Genomic DNA, 25,348 nt, shown 5'->3' with positions numbered 1-25,348 from the left:
ACTAGACTTCTTTGGTTTGTTGAGATCATGGTCAAAACAAACTGGCTTAGCACAGTGGGTGAATTCAATGGTTGTGTCAACATGATATGTTATCTCAACAACTCAGTCATGGTTTACGTCAATCCAGTTTTCTGTATTTGCATGACATAATAATAATAATAATAATAATAATAATAATAATAACTTTATTGTCATTGTACGTGTATACACAGTATACCCATACAACAAAATTCACTTAACACCCAAAGACCAACACACACAACAATCCTCAAACATACTCCCACCCACCACAATTCCCCACCCCTAAACCACCCAAACATCCACACAACAGACCAAGTAATGCTGTCCAACAGCTCACTGATGGTGGCCCTTTAGTTCACTGTTGAGTGCAATGATAGCTCTGGGATAAAAACTATTCAGATGATGTGTGGCCTGAGTTTTAGTTGTTTTGTATCTTCTGACGGAAGGCAACAGTCCAAAAAGATTGTAAGCAGGATAGGAAGAGTCTCTGAGAATGTTACGCAACTTCCTCAAACAGCGAGATTCGAAGATGTCATCCAGAGCTGGTAGCTGGAACCCGATGATATTCTGGGCAGTTTTAATGATTCTCTGTAGAGCTTTTTTTGTCCGCTACAGAGCTGCTCCCATACCATGCAAGAATGCCGTATGTCAGGATACTCTCAATGGTGCTGCGATAGTAGGACAGAAGGAGATGCTGAGATAGATTTATCTTCCTGAGCATTCTCAGGAAGTACAGCCTCTTCTGTACCTTCTTCACAAGCATGTTAACATTCATAGTCCATGAGAGGTCCTCCGAGATATAAATGCCCAGAAATTTAAAACTACCAACCCTCTCCATCTCCTCCCCATTAATGTACATTGGTAAATGTACAGCTGTACATGTACATGGCTGGCTGAGGAATTCTGGAAGTTGGAGTCCACGAGTCTTAACGTTGCCAAGGTTGGAGACCCCCTGGTCTAAACAACCATTTGTCTGAAATGGTCTAGGGCAAAGGTGTCAAACTTGATTTGAGGTCCCTCCCAAATCTATTATGCTATGTTCTGAATGTAATGGGAAGGCTACCCTGTAGTGAAGTAGCGCATCGGGCATTGGATAGGAGAAAAGACTGGCAGAATCATGTAAGGTGGAGAAGAAAGCAGGGCTATTGTCTTCAGCAAAAGGCAAGATCTGGACTTTTCTGGTTTGAGCAAAATGGACTATGCCCTTATGAACAGGTTACCATGCAGGGTGTGGCATTTACTGGGATGATTCAGAAATTCTCTTTCCACACACCTTCAACCGGATGACGGTAGAGCTTGGTCAGATGCTTCGGATGATCTAGGTCAGGGGTCTCCAACCTTGGCAACTTTTAAGACTTGTGGACTTCAACTCCTAGCGTTCCTCAGCCAGCGAAGCTGTTGAAGTCCACAAGTCTTAAAAGTTGCCAAGGTTGGAGACCCCTGATCTAGGTAACGCCAGTGAAGGGAAGCCTACTGAACTCCCTAACTCAACTTTCTCTTCTGCTGGAATTTGTAGAGCTGAGACGTACTTGCTTTGCACCTGCTGTGTGAGCCTTGGCAAGATCTTGTTGCGCTCTTTCCTTGCGTGCTCTGGCTTGCATGTTTGGTATGCAGCGGTATCTGTGTGCGTGCCGGAGTGTTGTGTGTATGTTTGTGTGTGTGTGTGTGTGGAGAATCTTGGTGTGTTATGGCCATCTTCTCCACAGCTGCCTCGCCAACCAAGGTCGTACCATCTTTGTTCACTGCTGTGCCTTCTCTCCGTGCCATCTTCTGTGGTGTGCGGTAGTTGCAAGATGGCCTTGGGAAGCCCTAATGGCATCTTGGCACCATCCCAAAACTTGACAAACTGAACTTGAGCAGTTCAGCAAGCAACATTCCTCGCATTCCGGGGCTTTTGGCTCATCCTCTTCTCCCCCTCCTTCGAACATGCCAATTGTCTCCTACTCCCAACCCATACTTGTCCTGGGGCACCTGAAACTTTGTGAGTTGGCTCAAATGTTTTCAAGTTGGTTTGACTTCTTCGGCTGCTGTGAGGCTGATTTTTCTGGTTTCAGGAATCTCCATACCAGAAATCCCAGTTGGAGTTTATTGTGCACATTTTTTAGTGCTTTATTCTAGTTAGCGAGCATACTTCCTTCCTCCTATTAATCCCTGAGGATTTTCCTGGTTAATTGTGAGACAATTTTAGCAAAAAATGCCTTTGGTTCCCATCATATTAACCTTCCTCAACCTGAGAAATTTCAAGCATTGGCCCTTGGTACATTTGGAGGACACCCAGGTGAAAAAGAAAAGGGACGCGGTGGCTCAGTGGCTGAGATGCTGAGCTTGTCGATTGAAAGTTCGACAGTTCAGCGGTTCGAACCCCTAGTGCCGCGTAATGGGGTGAGCTCCCATGACTTGTCCCAGCTTCTGCCAACCTAGCAGTTCGAAAGCACGTAAAAAATACAAGTAGAAAAATAGGGACCACCTTTGGTGGGAAGGGAACAGCATTCCATGCGCCTTTGGCGTTGAGTCATGCCGGCCACATGGCCACGGAGACATCTTCGGACAGCGCTGGCTCTTTGGCTTTGAAACGGAGTTGAGCATCACCCCCTAGAGTCAGGAACGACTAGCACATATGTACGAGGGGAACCTTTAGCTTTTTATGTGTGTCACTCTTGAACTAGCTAGTTTATGCCATGTCTTAGTTTGGTATGAGATGAGAGTATCATCACGTTCTTATATATATTTATATATAAATATAATTTTATATATATATTGATTTATACGATGAACAGTTGCAGGAACTGGGCATGGCTAGTCTAGTGAAGAGAAGACCAGGGGAGACAGGATAGCAGTCTTCCAATATTTGAGGGGCTGCCACAGAGAGGAGGAAGGGGGTCAAGCTTCTTGGGTGAGAAGCAAAATGTTTTCAAAGAAAAAAAAACGCAAGAAAGTCCAGTTGCCTTTTGGGACAACCGTGACCTGGCTGATTGAGAATCTCCATAGACACCAGACCTTAAGATTTTTAATATGAGAATCACATAGTGTTTTCTGCTACTTTTCTTTATTTGATCTTGTTTCCCAGTCCTCCTGGAGTACTAGATGATAGCTAGATAGCTAGATAGACAGACAGACAGACAGACATCCTATCTGCTCTATGTATCATTTATTTATTTATTTATTTATTTATTTATTTATTTATTTATTTATTTAATTTTTTATACCTATCATGTATCATGTATCATCTATCTATCTATCTCTATCTCATGTCTATCTATTTATCTCTATCTCTATCTCATATCTATATCTATTTATCTATCTATCTATCTATCTATCTATCTATCTATCTATCTATCTATCTCTATCTATTTTTCCATCTACACCTATATATACCTATCTCTTACCTACCTATCTATCTATCTATCTATCTATCTTATCTATCTATCTATCTATCTATCTCTATCTATCTCTATCTCATATCTATCTATCTATCTATCTATCTATCTATCTCTATCATCTATCTCTATTTTTCCATCTACACCTATATATACCTATCTCTTTATCTATCTATCTATCTATCTATCTATCTATCTATCTATCTATCTATCTATCTATCTACCTACCTACCTACCTACCTACCTACCTAATCCACAGACATACCCCAACAATATTATCTTAGTTATAGCTGGGTCTAAAATGGATGTATGAAGATTTGGTCTAGGCGACGTTGATTTCCATCTTGGCCATAGGCCATAGCAGGATTGTCAAACCAGTAGCAAACAATATAACTTGTCATATGGTGAGGGATAGATTAAGTAAACAACTGCCATTTAGAGTAGTCGTGTCTGCGTTATGGGTAAAAAAAAAAGGAAGTTATGTAATCAAATTCTTGGCCATGGCTAGATCTTTTCTCCTAACAGGATGGACCGCACCATTTTTTTAAAAAAAATGTACATTGGTGTTTCATTAATAACTTCCCTCCTGCTTTTGACATGTTTTGCTGTATTCTTCTTTGGACTCCTGGTATTTTTGTCCGAGCTTCTTATGGAATGCCACTTTGTAGTAGCCACTTTGTAGTACAGTGGACTAAAGCACTGTTATTAACAGATTAACATCTGCTGCTTGCAATTACTGCAAGTTCAAATCTCACCAGGCTCAAGATTGACTCAGCCTTCCATCCTTTCTAAGGTAGGTGAAATGAGGACCCAGATTGTGGGGGCAATAAGCTGACTTTGTATAAATATACAAAAGTATGAAGGCTGTTGCTTAACGCATTGTAAGCCGCCCTGAGTCTCCGGAGAAGGGCGGCATATAAATTAAAGCAAAAAAAAAAAAGCAAGATAAAAATTTAGATTTGTACTTAGCAATAAACTCTTTATTAGAAGTTGCCTAGAGGACTTTGGTTTGGTAGGATGGGGGGTGGTCATGGAGATGGGGAACTCTTCCCAAATTAAAAATTGCAATATGGAAAACGAGACAAATTCAGGATTTAAGAGTTAAGCACTTCTCCCACCATCCAAAACTGACAGTAATAAAGACAGTGGGCTTCTAAGGTATAGCTGCTATCGCGTGCCGGCGAGTGTCGCACATTGGCGGTTGTGACTCATATTTTGAGCGACAGAGAGCCGCAGCAGAGGGATGAAAGAGCCACATGCGGCTCCAGAGCTGCGGGTTGCTGACTCCTGCCTTATGCCAATCCCAGAGCTTCTATAGGTACCGAGTGCTGCTGTTCTTACAGAACCTGCACACCCAAGAAATTCATCGTACTCTGATCAAGGGAGAACTTGGATCTTACAGAAAGAATGTCAAACTAAATTTCACTTTCAGAATAGAAATAGAAATTAGAAGAATAGAATAGAGAATAGAACAGAACAGAACAGAACAGAACAGAACAGAACAGAACAGAACAGAACAGTAGTTGGAAGGGGCCTTGGAGGTCTTCTAGTCCAGCCCCCTGCTTAAGCAGGAGACTCTAGACCAGGAGTCAGCAACCTGCGGCTCTGGAGCCGCATGTGGCTCTTTCACCCCTCTGCTGCGGCTCCCTGTCCCACAAAATATGCGTCGCAACCGCCAATGTGCGACACCCACCGGCACGCGATTTATTGAGCTTTTCAACCCCCGATAGGCCAACCATGAATAAATCCAAGAAAAGAAAAGTTTCAGAAGAAAACAGAATGTTTAATTCAACTGTATATGCTAGTTTTGTGGCCGCTCAAGAAATAGTCAGGCACAGGAAGGGTTTTGTGGCTCCCGGTGTTTTCTTTTCTGTGGGAAACGGGTCCAAATGGCTCTTTGAGTGTTTAAGGTTGCAGACTGTTGGGCCAGCATATGTTTTTTTCAGTTTGGCAATGTCCAGTCATAGACGAAAATGCTGCATTTCTGCATATGTCTTGTGTCTGTTCCGGACAGAGGAAGAAATAGGGTTAAAGGGAACCAGGAAGTGGATTGGTGGTTTCAAATTCTTTGGTTTCGCTTAGTTCTCTCTTCCAGGGCTGTAAGTTTTGTAACCTGGAAATGAATATCTTGTGCAATATAGTATGAGACGTGTAGATTAAAAAATAATTTCTTTTCTGACCATGTAAACATTTCTCTTCATGTATGAGTATTGAATATTTGTTTTTATTTTACTGGTTTGCAGATACGTCCCTAGCATTAATGTAGCTTTTTTAAAGCAGTTTTTGCTCTGTTAATTTGCTTCTGTATTGACCGTTTCAATGACTAAAGCCCATTTTACAGGGAATTGTGTTAGGATCTTGAAAATAACTTGTCTTCCAAAGACAATGCAACTATTTGCCTTACAATAGCATAGCAATAGCACTTAGACTTATATTCCGCTTTACAGCCCTCTCTAAGCAATTTACAGAGTCACCATATTGCCAATCCGGGTCCTCATTTTAGCGACCTCGGAAGGATGGAAGGCTGAGTCAACCTTGAGCCTGTTGAGAATTGAACTGCCAAATTGCAGGCAGCCGGCAGTCGGCAGAAGTAGCCTGCAGTTCTGCACTCTAACCACTGTGCCACCGTGGCTCTCACCACTACAAGCATTTGATGGTCTACATATAGAACAACGCAGCCTTCCCTTAGCTGGAATCTCTTCTGATTAGAATTCCCATAATTCCCAGCCAAGGGGTTTGGGATTCCATGAATTGTAATCGTAGTACATCTGGAGCAGAGGTGATAATTCAGCAGGTTCTGAGCAGTTCTGAAGAACCGGTAGCGGAAATTTTGAGTAGTTTGGAGAACCGGTAGTAAAAAAATCTAACTGGCCCCGCCCCCATCTATTCTCTGCCTCCCGAGTCCCAGCTGATCGGGAGGGAATGGGGATTTTGCAGTAACCTTCCCCTGGAGTGGGGAGGGAATGAAGATTTTACAGTAACCTTCCCCTGGAGTGGGGAGGAAAAGGAGATTTTGCAGTATCCGTCTCCTGGAGTGGGAAGGGATGGAGATTTTACAGTATACTTCCCATGGAGTGGGGAGGGAATGGAGCTATTACAATATCCTTCCCGTGAAGTAGGGAGGGAAAGGAGATTTTACAGTAACCTTCCCCTGGAGTGGGGAGGGAATGGGGATCTTGCAGTAACCTTCCCATGGAGTGGGGAGGGAATGGAGATTTTACAGTATCCTTCCCCTGGAGTGGGAAGGGATGGAGATTTTACAGTATCCTTCCCATGGAGTGGGGAGGGAATCCCTGGAGTGGGGAGGGAATGGAGATTTTACAATATCCTTCCCCTGCCAAGCCCACCAAGCCACACCCACAGAACCGGTAGTAAAAGTTTTTGAATCCCACTACTGATCTTTAGGGTTTCAGATTTGGAAAGGCTGAAATTCAGAATGGGGCACTTCTTGACTATTGCTGCCCTGACTCTTTGGAATAAACATGCTTCCCCCACCCTCTCAAGATCCAGAGGACCCTTTCTCTTGTCATCTTCAAAAAGACCCGTTCAGATCCGGCTTTTCTAAACAAGCTCTTTTGGAGGTTAACATCAGGCTTCGTGTAGTCCACTTACATTGTTTATGTTCTGCCTTTTAATCCAAACTTTTTATTATTGTTTTTACTCTTATTTTTTAGGAAGCTTAAGCATGTTTGGATGGATTGCGTGGTGTATATGAACTGATCAGGCTATTATAATTTGATGTAATGCCAGTTCTATAAACAAATGAGACAACACTTTTCAAAATGGTAGTGATATTATCTCTTGCTGGAAAAAACAAAGAGTTTTCTGGCACCTGAAATGTTGGTTTTGAAGATGCCAGAGGAGTCTTCGTTTTTCTTCTAAGGATTACGTGCATCGAATGCCTTCGGAGATATCTTTCACTGCATGTTTAGCCTTTTATAAACGTGCGAAGCTTAGAAAAAACAAACATTCTCTTGGTGTTTCTTTTCCTTGTTCAACCTGAGCATTTCCCCCTTTATTATATCTCCTTTTAAAGGGTAGATCTTGGAATTATTTGTTTCATAGATTTTGGTTGTTGGAATTCAAGTCCAACCAGCCAGTTAAAGAATCCCAGATAGATAGTTGTCTACAGTATGGCCAAAATTGTGGAAACGGTTTGGGAAAAGGGTATTTTCTAAAACTAGCTAATAACACCACTTTTTTTTTGAGTAGTACCATAAAATTATATATCAGTGGAAAGATAATTTAATCAAGAATGTAATGCAATACCTTTTATGAAGGATTTGCTATTAGAATAGCAGTTATAGTATAAAGAAGAAAAGTGAAACACATAGAAAAAACAAGATATGCAAAAATGATCCCCATGTCAGTTAATACTTAGTTGGGTAATTTTTAGCATGAATTACAGCCTTACAACGTCTTCCCATGGAGTGAACCACGTCTTTGAGTTCTGCAGCTGTTATCATGTGAAACCAAGATTGAATGATGGCTTCTATTAACTGGGTTTTATTGCTGGGTCGCCTCTGACTAACAAGTTTCTTTAGTGGGCTCCATCGATTTTCAATTGGGTTAATTAGGCTATTCCCAGGCCATTCCAGCAGTGGAATAGGATTATCTTGAATCTCCCCCCAAAAAGTGGTGCTATTAGCCATCAAACCTTAAAAATACACTTTTCCCAAAAGGTTCGCACAATTTTGGCCACTACTGTAGCTTCTTGTTCAGGTTGCCCGACTAACGATAATTGAGATAACATCCCTGATTTGTCAGTTATTCCCATGCAATGCTCTCTACATGGGGCTCCCCTTGAGGAGCACCTGGAGGCTCCAACTGGTGCAGAATGCGGCCAGGCGGAGGATTATGGGAGCGATGGGGCGCTCCCATGTGACACCCCTCCTGTGTGAGCTGCATTGGCTTCTGGTGGTCTTCCGGGTGCACTTCAAGGTGTTGGTTACCACCTTTAAAGTGCTCCATGGCATACAGCCTGGGTACTTACGGGACCGCCTTCTGCTGCCGATAGCCTCCCACCGGCCAGTTCGCTCCCACAGAGAGGGACTCCTCAGGGTGCCGTCAGCCAGGCAATGTTGGCTGGTGACCCCCAGGGGGAGGGCCTTCTCTGTGGCAGCTCCTGCCCTCTGGAACGACCTGCCCCTGGAGATACGTAGGATACCAGATCTCTGTGCTTTTTGCCATGCCCTCAAAACTTTTTTATTTCATCAAGCTGGGCTGGCGTAACCCCCCCCCCCATATTTTTAATTGTATATGGATTTTAGTCGGGGGGGGTTAAATTTTGGGCCAAAATTTGTTTAATTCTTTTAAAATTTAAAATTTTGTATTGGGATGTTTTTTATTCTTGGCTGTGCACCGCCCTGAGTCCAGCAGGAGAAGGGCGGTATAGAAATTTAATAAAATAATAAAGTCGAGCCCATCCTCATATAATTGTGCTGCTATAAAGCCTTGCTGTTAACAAGGGCCCATCTGGCAACATTTAGCCTAACTCTGCCCTCCACGCCTTCCTCCTCACTTGGGGCAGTGTGAGTCCTCCCCAAAATTTAATTACAGGAGAAAAGAGGAATGCGAGGGCTTCAGATTTGCACGAGTGACTTTGTGTATTTCTAGCAGTGCCAGATGCCAAAGGGGGAAAGTCTGAATCTTCTAACACAGGGGTCTCCAACCTTGGCAATTTTAAGCCTGGCGGACTTCAACTCCCAGAATTCCTCTGCCAGCGGACTTCAACTCCCAGAATTCCCCCACCAGCGGGGGGAATTCTGGGAGTTGAAGTCCACCAGGCTTAAAATTGCCAAGGTTGGAGACCCATGCTCTAACACCACACAAGGAACATTTCCAGGTCTGATAAAAGTACATTGTGAAAGAGGCTATAATTGCATTGCTGGTCCCTGTCCCATTCTGGTCCTACTCCCTGTAGTAACCTGACTCGCCTCCAAGAATATGCTTCCATTAGTAGGCTTAGCTTACACCCTTCTTCAGGTTGCCAAAGTTGGACACCCCTCGCTCTACAGCCTTGCCCTCGTCTCCTCCTTCTTGCAGTTGGATTCTTTCGCTCTCACCACCCCCTCCATAATTTAATTCTCCTTAATGAATTCCAGCTCTCAGCTACATCAAAGGGCATTCTTGTTGAGAGAATATAAAAGGAACCCCCACTCCCTGCTCCCAATTTTAGTGTCTGGGGTTTGGGGGGGGGGTGGAGAGGTATCCCAAACCTCCCCTTGTTTCTGGGGCCGGAGTCCGCGTCTCTTCTGATGTAAGGTAATTGGGAGTGGCAGAAACCTTCTTTTAATCCATGGTTAAGAAGCCGGTCTCTGTTGCATCTTGGCCGGAGTGAAGAGCTATTAGGGAAGCTCTTAATTGTGCCATCTGGGCTTCATTTAAAGGCCTTGGAGTGAACACCCTGTGGGAGAGGCAAACTGTCTTGGTTAAGAAAGGATTATTTTATTTACGGCGGGGTGTCGGTGCGAGATGAAAGAATACTTAAGGGGGTTCCTTCCATGTGGCAAGTTTCCCTCCCTTCCAGAAACTGAAGCCGGATTGAGAAACGGCTGAGAAGATTCCAAGCCATTTTGGATCTTTGGCAACGATGTTGGCCAAGTTCCTTCTGCTTTCGTTGCCTCTTTATTTGTGCCAAGAAAGAAAGCACCGATTATTTTTTTTCCCTTCCCAATAGAAAGAGACTATATTTGTAGCTCTGGCTTGAACTGTTGAGGTCCTTGGTGCTCTCTGAGCTTTTCTTGTTTTCTTACAGATATTTCATTTCCAAACTAGGTAATGAAAGTTGGGTAGTTGTTGGGTAATGAGAGGCCTGTAAGAAAACAAACCAAATTCGGAGAGATCGAGTCTGGGTCGGTCACCGGAATGAGAGATTTTCTCTTCTGAGCTTTCGCATTTGTACCGAAGCCCATCTTTCCTCTACTGGAATATGTGCTTTGGGCCAGGGGTCTCCAACCTTGGCAACTTTAAGACTTGTGGACTTCAACTCCCAGAGTTGAACGTTAAGACTTGAACTTTTAAGACTTGTGGACTTCAACTCCCAGAGTTGAACGTTAAGATTTGAACTTTAAGACTTGTGGACTTCAACTTCCAGAGTTGAACTTTAAGACTTGTGGACTTTAACTTCCAGAATTGAACTTTAAGACTTGTGGACTTCAATTCCCAGAGCCAGCTTCATTGGCTGAGGAACTCTGGGTGTTGAAGTCCACAAGTCTTAAAGTTGCCAAGGTTGGAGACCCCTGCTTTGGGCTATTCGATGGTGCATTCCTATTGGTTGATTGGCGTGTTGATAGGCTGGCCATTGGCTGTTGTTTCCTTGGGCTGCCAAGACCTTGGCTCCCAACTACTTGATAAAGTGGCGGTAAATCAACACTCCTGTTGACTGAAAAGGGGCCTGATGATCTTTAGCTCAGAAGAATAAACCCCTGGTCCCAGTGACTGACCCAGATTCAATCTTGCAACATTATCCTGAGACACGTATGTTTGCCTTCATTCATGAAGCTCAGAGAGCACCAAGGACTTCACACTTTCTTCATCTCAGAGGAGACCTTGTTTCTAATGAGAGTCTGTTGCCTGAGCCACTCCCTTGACAATGTACTCCTTGGACCTGATACCTTCTCACCCCTCATAGTTACCACGTTGTTGTTGTTGTTGTTGCTGTTGTTGTTGTTGTTGTTGTTGTTGTTGTTGTTGTTGTTGTTCTTCTTCTTCTTCTTCTTCTTCTTCTTCTTCTTCTTCTTCTTCTTCTTCTTCTTCTTCTTCTTCTTCTTCTACTACTACTACTACTACTACTACTACTTCTACTACTACTGCTACTTTTCCTTTTCCTCCTCCTCCTCCTTCTTTCTTCTTTGTTCTTCCTTCTTCTTCTCTTGAAGGGGAAATTGGCAGAACTCATCAATTTCAATATTTTTGTTAGAGGTTCCTTGTTTCACAAGTGTGTTTGGTGAACCTGTCAGTCAACTGATTGCTTAAGATACTTTTATTCTTAACTATCTGCCTTTGCCCTCTTGTCTTGTCAAAGGTCACAGCAGTTTTCTCCCAGCCAGACCAATGGCGAAAGTTCCCCAGAGATGTTGGCCATACGATTTCAGGTAAGAATTCCTTTCGTTCCAGCTTGCTAGATGGGGCTGATGAGAATCAATCCAAATTCTCTGACGAGAATCCAAAGAGCCTTGGTGGCGCAACAGAACTAAAGTGCTGTTAAGTAGCACCAGCTGCCTGCAATTCCTGCAAGTTCAAATCTCACCAGGTTGACTCAAGGTTGACTCAGCCTTCCATCCTTCCGAGGTAGGTAAAATGAGGACCTGGTTTGTGGGGGCAATAAGCTGACTTTGTATAAAAAAGAACACCGCTTGGGGGGGGGGCAAAAGCCCTACTAAGCAGGTATATACAAAAGTATGAAGGCTATTGCTTAACGTATTGTAAGCCGCCCTGAGTCTCCGGAGAAGGGCGGCATAGAAATCGAACCAATAATAAATAAATAAATAAATAAATAAATAAATAAATAAATAAATAAATAAATAAATAAATAAATAAATAAATTCATTAAGAGGGCCACAAATTACACTGCTTCTCACGACAATTTTGTTTCGCCTGTGTGTGGAGGAGGAGCTATATGGGTACAACCAGTACTGCCATGGGTAGAAATCACATCTCTGGTCCTTCTGGTACCATGGCTTTTCTTCAAAAGTTGACAATATCTGGGAAGAAGGCAGTCAAGGCAGAACTGCTTTTATTGTTCGGTCAAGAAGAATGATCTTAGTCATCCAATTTTGGGATCCTATAAAAGAACAGCTAGTATTAATTTGGGCCACAGTAGTTGATGTCTCTTTGATTTTCTGTATACAGCCTATTCTTCTGAACTTGTTTTTTTTTTCTTCTTCTAAGTTATGTTTGCCTTTTCCAACAGGATGTGGTGAGAACTAGAGACAATGGTCAGAATTCAGTGAGATCTTCCTACTCAAGCCCAGCTTCCATCAGTCCACGGCCTACCAGCCCCTACAGTCCTTCATCTCCTGGGTATCGACCTGGCAGCCCATACAGCCCAGTGAGACCCAGTCTGCCCACAGAGATCAGAGGGGAGCCCGTGATAAACAGCCGCAGGTAGACAATACCTTTAAGAATGGAATCCGATCAAAAGTCTGTTTAGTCTGCCCATAGAAACGTCGAAAGAAAGACATGGAGAACAAAATCTTTGGCATTCAGCCCACCCAAAGCTAGTAGGGTGAAAAATACATCTTCTTAGATCAGGAGGAACCTGCATGTAATTAGGTTATCTCAGGGGTGAAATCCAAAATTTTTCTCTACCGGTTCTGTGGGCGTGGCTTGGTGGGCGTGGCAGGGGAAGGATATTGCAAAATCTCCATTCCCTCCCCACTCTGGGGCCAGCCAGAGGTGGCATTTGCCGGTTCTCCGAACTACTCAAAATTTCCGCTACCGGTTCTCCAGAACCTGTTAGAACCTGCTGGATTTCACCGCTCGGTTATCTGGCAGCACACCACAATGAATCCCTTATGTTGAAGGTGCATTCATGAAGAATTATAGTACAGTTTTGAGCTACTTGGACTAGAAATGAGGAGACACGTCTTCAAATAGATGGTAGAGTTCACTAAGAGATACTGGGCCAGCCATATCTTCCATATCTGACCTATTTTACAGAATTGCTTGACTGAGAAGGAAAGATTACCACCCCTACATCTAAAAAAAGTCTCCTTCAATTTTCAGAAGAAAAGGCAGGATGTAAATGCAATAAATGAATATATGTGTTTAATTGGGGAACCGTGTTAGTGGAGGACTTCCAGAAATAATAGTAAATGAAGTATACATAATACGATTAGAATTATTAGCATTCTATTATGTTTAAAGTATTGCTTAAAGTATTGAAAATAACGAGAACTATTTTTTTAAAAAAAATCAATACTAATTGCCATTGAGAATTACAGGCATACAATTATTTAACTTTTCATCCAAAGTTGAGTATAAGATAAAGAAAAAAAAGAAGCGCTACAATTTGCATCGAAGTACATAACAGTTATAAGTTTCACTCTTGAACTCATTATTTAATGTTAAGATTTCTATTGTTATTTAATGTGTATACAGGCAGTCCTCAACTTACACTACACTGGGACTGGAATTCTGTCACAAGTTAGTGCAGTCCAGTGATGGGTTTCAACATTTTTTACTACGGGTTCTGTGGGTGTGGCTTGGTGGGTGTGGCAGGGGAAGGATACTTAAAATCTCCATTCCCACCCCACTTCAGGGGAAGGATACTGCAAAATCCCCATTTCCTCCCGATCAGCTGGGAGTCGGGAGGCAGAGAATAGATGGGGGCGGGGCCAGTCAGAATTTTTACTACTGGTTCTCCGAACTACTCAAAATTTCCGCTACCAGTTCTCTAGAACTGGTCAGAACCTGCTGAAACCCACCTCTGGTGCAGTCATAAAGCGAGCCATCACGAGTTGGCAGAGGAACTCTTGAACTTGAAGTCCACACATCTTAAAATGACTAAAGTTGAGAACCACTGCCCTAAGCACATACTTCTTCCTATTTCTTACCCATAATAAGCAAACCTGTTTACATGTTTCTGTGCTCTTTTTTTTTTTTAGCTTCCAATCAATGGGGACTTCACTTCAGAGTCAGCAGGAGTCAAGCAACAGACAGGTAAAAAAGTGTGTGAGCTCAAACTCTTTTCGCGATTCTCTGGGACGATACACAAGCAGGGGTGAAATGCTACCAGTTCGCTCCGAACCGGTAGTTTAAAAAAGCTGTATCGCGGGGTTTAGCTTTGCTAGAAAGCAGGAAATCCAGCTTTCTAGCGGAGCTAAATTTAGCAAAGCTAAATCGCACGGCACATCTGATTAAGCTCGCGCTGTGCGCGCACTCATGCCCCCGCTGTTCTACTTACCAAGCCTCCTTTTGGCGTGTACTGCACATGAGTGCGCGCACAGCGCGAGCTCGATGCACATGCACTGCCAGCGAACCAGTAGCAAACCGGTTCAGATTTCACCACTGTACATAAGTACAGCTACACTGAGCACTTCGTTCTGGAAAAGACACAGTATTTGTGACACAGGTGATTTATAGGAAACGGTTTGACTGGGGGGAAAAAACCAGAAGGAGCACGGAAAGAAAAGGTAGAGGGGGAGCTTGTTAAGAAATGCAGTTAAACCCACATTACTTGGCTGAATTCTCTGCTTCTTTAATCGCTTTAGCAGCAGGAACCATCATAAATCGGAGCCAGAGAAGCATAGTCAGCTAATATTTTTGTAACGTGATCAAAGAGGTTAAAAAAAAAAAAAAACATGACTTCAACTTAACAACGATTCGACCTGCTATTATTCTCTTTCCCTTTTTATAGAACTTGTATTCTCGCCTCTTAACCTGATGGCTCATTCATCTCCATTGCCCTCAGCTAGTCGAGGGACTTTTGTAGCCTTTGTGGGCCCTTCAGGCTTCTGTCTCAGCTGTTGATCTGGTTGCTGTGAACCGGCAGCTCTCCTTCACATGTCTCGGCAGCCCACAGAGCACCTGGCTGGCTGGGGAACGTTTGCTTGTTCCTGCCTGATGTCTCCAAGCAACAGATGGGATCCAGGGAGGGAAAACCAGTTTGGGGAGATGCTGCTTGCATCTTTTACACGAGGGGCAGGCTGAATAGGTCTTCCTCCTGAGGCCTATTAAAAGTATCTTTTGCAAGTAAATCCATGATTGCCTCAGCCGAAGAGACCTGTTCAGGTAGTTCGTAAGGGAACCCCTGGTGTGAATGTCGCAGCATCTCATGATGCTTAGAGGAGGAGCAAGAAGTCTAGAGAAGTTGGAAGTTAAGCAGATAAGCTTTTCAACGATATTAGCAGCTTACCTGAGAAGGTCTTGGCTCTCAAGAATCATATCAGGTTATATTTCTTCTCCCCCTCCTCCACTCTTATTATTTCCAAGTAGTTGTAAATGGAACAGCAACAATGGTTTGTCGTCTTCTAGACCAAGGTCCCTTACTCTCAGTTTTACAATTCTCAGAGCCTTCTGAAAAATTCAATGGGCGCATTCTATACAAGCAAAGGAACTGAGACGCTGAGCTTGTCGATCAAAAGGTCGGCAGTTCAGGGGTTCGAATCCCTAGCGCCGCGTAACGGGGTGAGCTCCCGTAACTCGTCCCAGCTTCTGTCAACCTAGCAGTTTGAAAGCACGTAAAAAATGCAAGTAGAAAAATAGGGACCACCTTTGGTGGGAAGGTAACAGCGTTCCGTGCGCCTTTGGCATTGAGTCATGCCGGCCACATGACCATGGAGACGTTTTTGGACAGTGCTGGCTCTTTGCCTTTGAAACGGAGATGAGCACCGCCCCCTAGAGTCGGGAACGACTAGCACATATATGCAAGGGGAACCTTTATTCTGTACAATAGCTATACCATCCTAAAATAGCCATTGCGCACTTCCAAATTGGAGGCAACCTACACGTCCCTACCAAACTTTTTGGAAAATAAATGGAAAATATTGGTTCTTCTACCCACATATAGGATCTGGCCCCACTCATCTTGTATTGCTAGGATTTTTTTTTATGCCATCAGAAATATTAAGTATTGCCTTTGATTGTCCATCCTTGCATTCCCTGTTTTTACTTGAAAGTATTTCTCGATCACTTATTTCTTTAAAAAAAGAAAAAGGAATTGTGGTATTTTTTCATTCAGCAAGAAGGAATATTGGTCTGCTTTTATTTTTTTTTAGTGGGATGGGATTTGAAGGATATTTATTGATTGATTGATTGATTGATTGATTGATTGATTGGTTGGTTCGATTTATATGCCGCCCTTCTCCGGAGACTCAGGGCGGCTTACAATGCGTTAAGCAATAGCCTTCATACTTTTGTATATACCTGTTTAGTAGGGCTTTCGGGGGCCCCCCAAGCGGTGTTCTTTTTTATACGAAGTCAGCTTATTGCCCCCACAAACCAGGTCCTCATTTTACCTACCTCGGAAGGATGGAAGGCTGAGTCAACCTTGAGCCTGGTGAGATTTGAACTTGCAGTAATTGCAGGCAGCTGGTGTTACTTAACAGTGCTTTAGTCTGCTGCGCCACCAAGGCTCTTACATTGATGCAGATATGGGCAGGGTGTCCATGGCTGTAATAATTAATAGAATTAAGCACGATAGAACGTCTATAGAAAATCCAGTTATCCAGGGGTGGTTTCTACTTACCTTTACTACCGGTTTGCAACGGGATCGCACACTTTGCTTCTGCGCATGCGCAGATCGCTGATGACAACATCATCAGGGCAGTGGGCGGGGCCTCCTGCCAGTTTTACTACCGGTTCTTGCGAACCGGTCCGAACCGGGGCAACCCACCACTGCAGTTAACCTCCCTTATGATAAACAGAACAGAATGGCAGAACTGGAAGATACCTTGGAGGTGAACTCCTTGCTCAAGCAGGAGACCCCATCACGTTTCAGACAAGTGGCTGTCCAGCATCTTCTTAAAAGCCTCCATTTATGGAGCACCGACAACTTTTGAAGGCAAACTGTTCCATTGGCTAATGGTTCTCACTGTTAGGAAATTTCTCCTTAGTTCTAAGTTGGTTCTCTCCTTGTTTAGTTTCCATTCATTGTTTCTTGTCTTGCCTTCTGGTGCTTTGGAAAATAGACTTGACCCCCTCTTTCTTTCTTTCTTTCTTTCTTTCTTTCTTTCTTTCTTTCTTTCTTTCTTTCCTTCCTTCCTTCCTTCCTTCCTTCCTTCCTTCCTTCCTTCCTTCCTTCCTTCCTTTCCTTCCTTCCTTCCTTCATCCTTTCTTTCTTTCTTTTCTTTCTTTCTTTCTTTCTTTCTTTCTTTCTTTCTTTTCTTTCTTTCTTTCTTTCTTTCTTTCCTTCCTTCCTTCCTTCCTTCCTTCCTTCCTTTCCTTCCTTCCTTCCTTCCTTCCTTCCTTCCTTCCTTCCTTCCTCCTTCCTTCCTTCCTTCTTTCTTCTTTCTTTCTTTCTTTCTTTCTTTCTTTCTTTCTTTCTTTCTTTCTTTCTTTCTTTCTTTCTTCAATTTATATACCGCCTTTCTCCGGAGACTCAGGGCGGCTTACAATGCATTTAAAAAACAAAACAAAAAACACCATTATAAAATCATTAAAACATTAAAACCCATTCACACCCTTTATGGCCGGATCTCACAAGATCGCAACAGTGAGATCAACGGCCCCAGGCCTGCCGGAAGAGCCAGGTCTTCACCGCTTTTTGGAAGGCCAATAGGGTGGGGGTAGTCTGGATCTCAGGAGGTAACTGGTTCCAGAGAGCCAGGGCAGCCACAGAGAAGGCCCTCCCCCACGGGCCCGCCAGCCGGCATTGTTTAGCTGACGGGACCCCCGAGGAGACTAACTCTGTGGGATCTTACCGGTCGCTGGGAGCTATGCGGTAGAAGGCGGTCTCGAAGATAACCTGGCCCTGAGTTATATAGGGTGGGGACGGTCCTGACCTCAGGAGGTAATGGGTTCCAGAGAGCCAGGGCAGCCACAGAGAAGGCCCTTCCCCGCGGGCCCACCAGCCGGCATTGTTTAGCTGACGGGACCCGGAGAGACCAACTCTGTGGGATCTTACCGTCGCCGGGAGCTATGAGGTAGAAGGCGGTCTCGAAGATAACCTGACCCTCTTCTTTGTGGCAGCCTCACAAATACTGGCACACTGTTGTCATGTCACCCCTAGTTCTTCTTTTCACTGGACTGGACACCCTGAAGCTTTTAAAATGTCTGTCTACTATTAATTTCTTGGAAATCAGGACCACTTTAATAGTTAGGCTGTCTAAAGTATTTTCCCATGAGAAAACGTTCAGGCACTCTTAACTCCTCCGCCCCCAGCCTTCTTATGTTTGATGATCAGTTCCAGTCTCCACTGGGGGAAAGACAAAAGGGTTAACACAATCGGAGATTGTGTAATCCTGAAATGAAGCATTCAGATTTAAATCCGCTGAGACAAATCCGCTTCATTTGTGCAAATTTCAGTGGCTGCGTTTTACTGCATTGGTTTTTATTCAGATCAATAGTTCAGTGAAATCCATAAATCAGTCGCTTACATCCTGAAGGCATTGAGCAGATGTCAGAAGGAAAAGATATTGCCCTGCCCTGTGAAACTATAATCTAACAAAAATATTCAACTCAACATTTTTCTCCACCCTTCGTCAATGTAATCCTGAGCCCTGAAGGACACATCAAACTGGTTCGACTTAATGCTTTTGTAGGTTGTTCAATCTAGATTTGGCAAGTCTGTAGCTCTCAAGAATGTTCATTCTACAATGCTTTTCTCTCTCTCTCTCTCTCCCTTTTTTTTTTGCCAGAATGTGGCCGTAAATGGAAACATGAAGATCATTTAGGGCAAAGGTCTCCAACCTTGGCAACTTGAAGACTTGTGGGCTTCAACTCTCCAGAGTTGAAGCCCACAAGTCTTCAAGTTGCCAAGGTTGGAGACCTCTGATTTGGGGAACAATATTTAAATGAGAATGCAAGTTGATGTGGTGTTATGGCTGCAGGACTGAGCTTTGAAGCTCCATTTTGAATCTTAAGGTGGCTGTGAACTTACTTTGGTGGCCTTAGACCAGGGTGGATTTGATTTAAATCGAGTTGATTTAAATCACAATTTAAATCATGATTTAAATCACTAGTAAAAAGGCTTGATTTAAATCAACTCGATTTAAATCATAATTTTTAAAGAGCAACTGTCATCTCTGCTACTCCTTTGACCCACTGTTGACTCACCGATAGTCCCAATGTTGCAGAATATACAGCCTCATGCTACATAACTAAGCTCCATTTCATGCTGAATAAACTAAATTATTTATGTATCTTAAATAGAAAACTATCTCATGATAGATTTTTACCCCAAAAGTTTTTTATTAAAATAAATTCGATAAAAATAAAAAAAAAAATCCGATTTAAATCAAAAAAATCCGATTTAAATTAAAAAAACCGGATTTTTTTTTATTTTTTTAAAAAAAAATCATTGATTTTTATCCACCCTGCCTTAGACACGTTCTCAGCTTCGGTCTTTCGCCTGCGCTAAGGGGGAAGATAAGTCACGAAATGTCTTTGTGTGAAAATGACAACGAGTTTAATGAACCTGGAACTCTCCGAACCATTGAAAGCACTCGTCGTTGTTGACTTGTAGTTAACGATGAACATTGTGATTACTTCCACAATACAGATATGTAACTCGTTGGCCGCACTTTCTCCTTGCAAGTTGTTGTACTGAACGTTTTCTGAGTTTGTAAGCCAACTTCCCAGGGTGATCTTCTGGAATGCTTCTGCCCTGCTAAGGAACTTTTTCTGCCTCTCCTCTCCTCCTATGGTCTTTGAGGTCTTGTCTCCATGCCCGTGTGTCCTGGCATTTCCCTCTGCTGTTGCTCTTTTGGGTTGGAATTCTTGTTTGTTTGCTTGCTTTGGCTCCGCTGACCGGTCTGTCTGTGTTTTTGATATATTCTGGGGCTGTTTTTCGAGCCCAAATTTTTGGGAGGAGAGGTTGGCCCAAAACATACTGCTTGCCAGCTGGCATCTTAGTCATCCCAGCTCTACAAGGTCTTGCCTTCTCCTCATCATTTTCTTTCCCTTCCAATATTTATTTGCTTTAGTTCTTGGCCCTGTTTTAGGTTGACCTCCTCCAACCCAGCTGTTGCCTTGAGCTGAGGGCTCAAATTTGAAGGTTGGAGGCTAATGATCTGATGTTTGGGCCTGGCTGGTTCTCCTTTATCTTACTTCCCCCAGAAAATTCCTTAACAGGGCAGCTTCCCAGAAAGGGAGACCGCGGGACTTAATGTTACTTCTAGAACGCTCTGTTCAGCTTAAGTTCCAGAACAAGGAAGAAGCTCCTTCTAGATTGCTATAGATGTCCTTTTGTTCTTGTAATATTCAGATAGTTTGGATGCCTAGAGAGATACATGGGAGGAAGTAAGATTCATTTAGTCCAGGGTTCAACTAAAATCTTCCCCAGGTGGTGGCCTTTTACCCAGTGAGGTCCTGTGCAGTGGTGGGATTCAAATTTTTTTACTACCGGTTCTGTGGGTGTGTCTTGGTGGGCAGGGCATGTCTTGGTGGGCAGGGCAGGGGAAGGATACTGCAAAATCTCCATTCCCTCCCCACTACAGGGGAAGATACTGCAAAATCTTCATTCCCTCCCCACTCCAGGGGAAGGATACTGCAAAATCCCCATTCCCTCCCCACTCCAGGGGAAGGATACTGCAAAATCCCCATTCCCTCCCGATCAGCTAGGACTCGGGAGGCAGAGAATAGATGGGGGCAGGGCCAGTCAGAGGTGGTAGTTACCAGTTCTCCGAACTACTCAAAATTTCCGCTACCGGTTCTCCAGAACTGGTCAAAACCTGCTGAATACCACCTCTTCTCCGCAAGGGAGAAACCATGCCTCCTTTCTGAATTTGTTCTTATTTATTCAGAATTTTTTTTTTCCAGCTCCTTCATCTCGAAGGAAAGCCTGAAGAAGGGTTGAAAATAAAATATAGGAAGCCCACTGTTGATCTTAAAAAATAACATAACAAGAAAAGAGGGGGAATAAACAAGAAAAGGATTAGACCTCCGAGTCGGCAGCCATTTTGTTTCTGTGGCAGAAAATTCCATACATGACTTGGGGTTTAGGTGAAGATTTATTTTGACTGCATTGACTCAATTGCCAACTCACTGTCTTGAATGACCATATATTAAAGCAATATGGGAAAATGGAAAACAAATTCCTTCCCCTTCCCTCTCTATGTGGTCTTTGAAAGCGCTTCTAACCAGGATTATTGAAATTGGAGGCAGCGTTTCTTTCTCATTTGGGGATGAGAAATAAATGAAAAATTACAGTGTGTTCTCAAAAATAGGCATATCACAGCCTCTCTAAAAGCAGTCTCAACTGCTTATGGGATAAGCCCAGTGGTGACATCAGCATTGCCTAAGGCAAGCGGATCACTGATGGTCCGTGAGAAAATTTTGGTGGTCTGCAGAAAAATTATTTGCATTTTTAATATTGCACTAAATCAGACTACGGCCCCTGGGACAGATATGTGCCATAAATGTTTGTGTTGCTGCAGAGAGTCTCCCCCTTCGGGGTCTTTTTGTGTGGGTTGGAGGGGGGCAGAAATTCCGACTTGGGGTCTTTTTCGGCCTCCTGGTGTGGGGCTTTGGGCGAAGGCTGGAGGGAAGCGCCGTTGGTGGCGAAGAGTCGGAGGGCCTTGTTCCAGTGGGACTGCATCATGGCCTGGAACTGGCTGACCATCTCAGCCTGCTGAGCCTCCAGGCGCCGGTACCTGATCTTGCACTCCCACAGGTCTTCCCTCTGCTTGGAAAGCCTATGCTCGTAGTCCTCAGTGAGGTGCTTCTGCTGAGCCTCCTTCTCGGCCAGATCCAATTTGAAATGAGCTGTTTTGCCAACTCTTTCTCACGGTGGCTGCCTAGCTCCAACAACTGCTTCCTATTGGGGCCCTAAGGAGCCCGTGCGGGTAGACGAGTTGGTCACGCCCACCCAGTCACATGACCACCTAGCCACACCCACCCAGCTGGTCATTAGACAGATCATGTTAGTGGTCCACGGGATTTCAAATTATGAATTTAGTGGTCCCTGAGGTCCAAAAGGTTGGTGACCTCTGGCCTAGGGGATGCCCAGTTGTGACATCATGTCCCCATTAATCAACCCATCAATGTGGTACCTATTTATCTACTTGCATTTTTACATAGTTTCGAACTGCTAGGTTGGCAGGAGCTGGAGCAAATGGCGAGAGCAGCACTCGGGTCCCGAATGTGGGCTTGTTGATTGTCAACCCAGCTTCCTAACCATGTCAGGCACCGAACTCCATATTCCGGTACAGTTATCCCTTTCTAAGCTGGGATAAAGCTTCATTGATCAGTATCTCAGATGTAGATACATCAGGGGGCTACTGTCTTTAAAGGTAAAGGTTCCCCATGCACATACGTGCTAGTTGTTCCCGACTCTAAGGGGTGTTGATAATCTCCGTTTCAAAACCAAAGAGCCTGTGCTGTCTGAAGACGTCTCTATGGTCACATGGACGACATGACTCAACGCCAAAGGTGCATGGAACGCTGTTCCCCTCTCACCAAAGGTGGTCCCTATTTTTCTACTTGCATTTTTTACGTGCTTTCGAACTGCTAGGTTGGCAGAAGCTGGGACAAGTAACGGGAGCTCACCCCGTTACGCGACACTAGGGATTCGAACCGCTGAACTGCCAACCTTTCGATCGAAAGCTCAGTGTCTTAGCCACTGAGGCACTGCGTCCCTAATACTGTTTTTACTGACAGCTTAAGTTTACTAACATCGTTCAACAAATCATGCTATTAACATTAGACTGGTGATTCTATTGTCTTTTCCTTGTCTGACCAGTTAAACTATTGTCTTCTAGATCAGAATAGACTATAAAAAGGCAGCAGATTTAAGATTTGTCTCCGAAGCGGTTGCTGGATGAGTTGCATTCCAGAGAATGATATATTTTTGCCTACAGGGTCTCTAAGAAAATGGAAATGATTTAACAAAAGCCCACAGATCAATATGAAAAGATTGATGAAAGAGGGCTCAGAGGACACTGAGCTTGTCGATTGAAAGTTCAGCGGTTTGAATCCCTAGTGCCGCGTAACGGGGTGAGCTCCCGTGACTTGTCCCAGCTTCTGCCAACCTAGCAGTTCAAAAGCACATTAAAAAAAATGCAAGTAGAAAAATAGGGACCACTTTTGGTGGGAAGATAACAGCGTTCCGTGTACCTTTGGCATTGAGTCATGCCGGCCACATGACCATGGAGACATCTTCGGACAGTGCTGAATCTTTGGCTTTGAAACGGAGATGAGCACCGCCCCCTAGAGTCAGGAATGACTAGCATGTATGTGCAAGGGGAACCTTTAACTTTACCTTTAAGATAGGTAGGTATTCTGGGGTCAAGAATCAGAGGTCCTCATTAGAGAGGAAAGGAGGCCACTCAGGAGGAACAGCTTGATGGGACATCTGACATAACAGTGTACCAAGTTGACGAAGACTAGACTAGACTGTCTCTTTTGAAATTGTCTATTCTTCCAAATTCCTTTGTTTCTTGGGTGGGATAGGGGGGTTAAGGGAGATCATAACCAATGCTGATGAGGGTCTTTCTGTGAAGACTCCTGCAGTCTGCTCTTCCCAGAAACATTTGTTCTTATTTAGGAAGGACTTTCTCCCTCCCTTCCTTCTGTCTCCAAGGTTTTTAAGCAGATGCAGCTGGGACTGCCAAGGAGGATTTACTATTTGTCTAGCAAAAAATATGTCTTTAGATGAAGAAGCTGCTAGAGGTTGGGAAGAAAAGGGGCAAAGCAAGCACCCCCAGCATTTAAAAGATGCGGGTCAGAAAAGAGTGAGCGTCATGTAAAATGCATCAAACTAGGTTTGTCGGATCTAACTTAAGAGAAGGATTAGAGGTGACGTGATATCAGTCTTCCAATATTTGAGGGGCTCTCATGGAGAAAAGGGTGTTGAGCTAGATTCCAAAGCATCTGAGGGCAGGACAAGAAGTAACAGATGGAAGACCATTAAAGAGAAAGTGGAGGAATTTCCACTTTCAGAGGAAGGGCTTGCCTTCAGAAGTTGGACGTGTTCCATCGATTGAGATTTTTAAGAAGAGCTTGGACTGCCATTTGTCCAGAATGGTATAGGGCCATGATGGCGAACCTATGGCACACATGCCACAGGTGGCACATGGAGTCATGTTGCCTGGCACGCCAGCTCAGCTCTGTCAGCTGATTTTCGGCCCTTTTGGGCCCACCAGAAGAGGGCCTGGGGGGGGGGGGAGGCCCGTTTTTCTTTCTCCCTGGCTCCAGATCCTCTCTATGCATCTGGGGAGGGCGAAAACAGCCTTCCCCACCCCCTTGGAGGCCTGAAATGGCCCGTTTATCAACTTCCGTCCTCCAAGGGGGTGGGGAAGGCTGTTTTCGCCCTCCCCAGATGCATTGAGAGGATCTGGAGCCAGGTGAGAAAGAAAAACGGGCCTACCGCGCTATTGCGTGCCAGGAGTGGGGGGGGAAGGGGGGTTGTGCTCGCATGTGCGTGGCGGGGCACATAGAATTATGGGTGTGGCACATGCACGGGCAAACCTCCCTTGCCCCCCCCCCCCTTCCTGGCACGTGATGGCAAAAAGGTTAGCCATCACTGGTATAGGGTCTCCTGCTTGAACAGAGCATTGGACCAAAAGATTTCCAAGGCCCCTTTCCGTCCATTATTCCTTGTCTAGCCTTCAGGTTGACCCATTCCTCTCTGTGGCAGCCCCTCAAATATTGGAAGACTGCTATCCTGTCTCCCCTGGTCCTTCTCTTCACTAGACCATTTATTTATTTATTTTTATTATTCATATTTCTATGCCGCCCACTCTCCGAGGACTCTGGGCGGCTTACACCAAAGACAGTATACTAAATAGCGTATTGCCCCCTAACAATCTGGGTCCTCATTTTACCCACCTCGGAAGGATGGAAGGCTGAGTCAACCTTGAGCCGGTGAGATTTGATCCGCTGATCTGCTGAACTAGCAGTCGGCTGAAGTAGCTGCAGTACTGCACCCTAACCATTGCGCCACCTCGGCTCGGCTTAACATGGCTCGACTAGCCATGCCCAGTTCCTGTACCCGTTCTTCATATGTTTTAGCCTCCAGTCACTGAATCATCCTGGTTGCCCTCCTCTGCACTTTCGCTAGAGTTTCAACATCTTTTTTATAGTGTGGTGACCAAAACTGGATGCAGTACTCTAGGTGTGGTCTTACTAAGGCTTTATAGAGTGGTATTAGTACCTCCCTTGATCTTGATTGCATCCCTCTGTTAATGCAATTTAGGATTGCATTGGCTTTTTTTGGCTGCCTCTGCACACTGTTGGCTCATCTTTTAACTGGTTGTCCACTAAGACTCCAAGATCCCCCTCATGGTTACTGCTATTAAGCCTGGTCCAGTTTATATGTGTACTTTTGGTTTTTCTTACCTAAGTGT

The 25,348-nt window shown here is 44.2% G+C and overlaps 1 protein-coding gene across 1 annotated transcript in view; it reads left to right on the top strand.

Moving 5' to 3' along the window:
* The window catches only part of PDLIM2 (PDZ and LIM domain 2), an 86,442-nt gene that overhangs the window by 31,893 nt on the left and 29,201 nt on the right, over positions 1-25,348 (top strand). Inside the window, exons 4-6 of the mRNA XM_070952503.1 lie at positions 11,425-11,494; positions 12,313-12,506; positions 14,009-14,063. Coding sequence (XP_070808604.1) covers positions 11,425-11,494; positions 12,313-12,506; positions 14,009-14,063 — 319 coding nt within the window. The remainder of the gene's footprint in view (positions 1-11,424; positions 11,495-12,312; positions 12,507-14,008; positions 14,064-25,348) is intronic.

Source organism: Pituophis catenifer, unplaced genomic scaffold (assembly GCF_029215685.1).
Source record: "Pituophis catenifer annectens isolate HBS135680 unplaced genomic scaffold, rPitCat1.0.hap2 SCAF_12, whole genome shotgun sequence".
Classification (NCBI taxonomy): Eukaryota; Metazoa; Chordata; class Lepidosauria; order Squamata; family Colubridae; genus Pituophis; species Pituophis catenifer.
The sequence above is the reverse complement of the archived record's forward strand: the minus strand, read 5'-3'. Positions and strand labels throughout refer to the sequence as shown.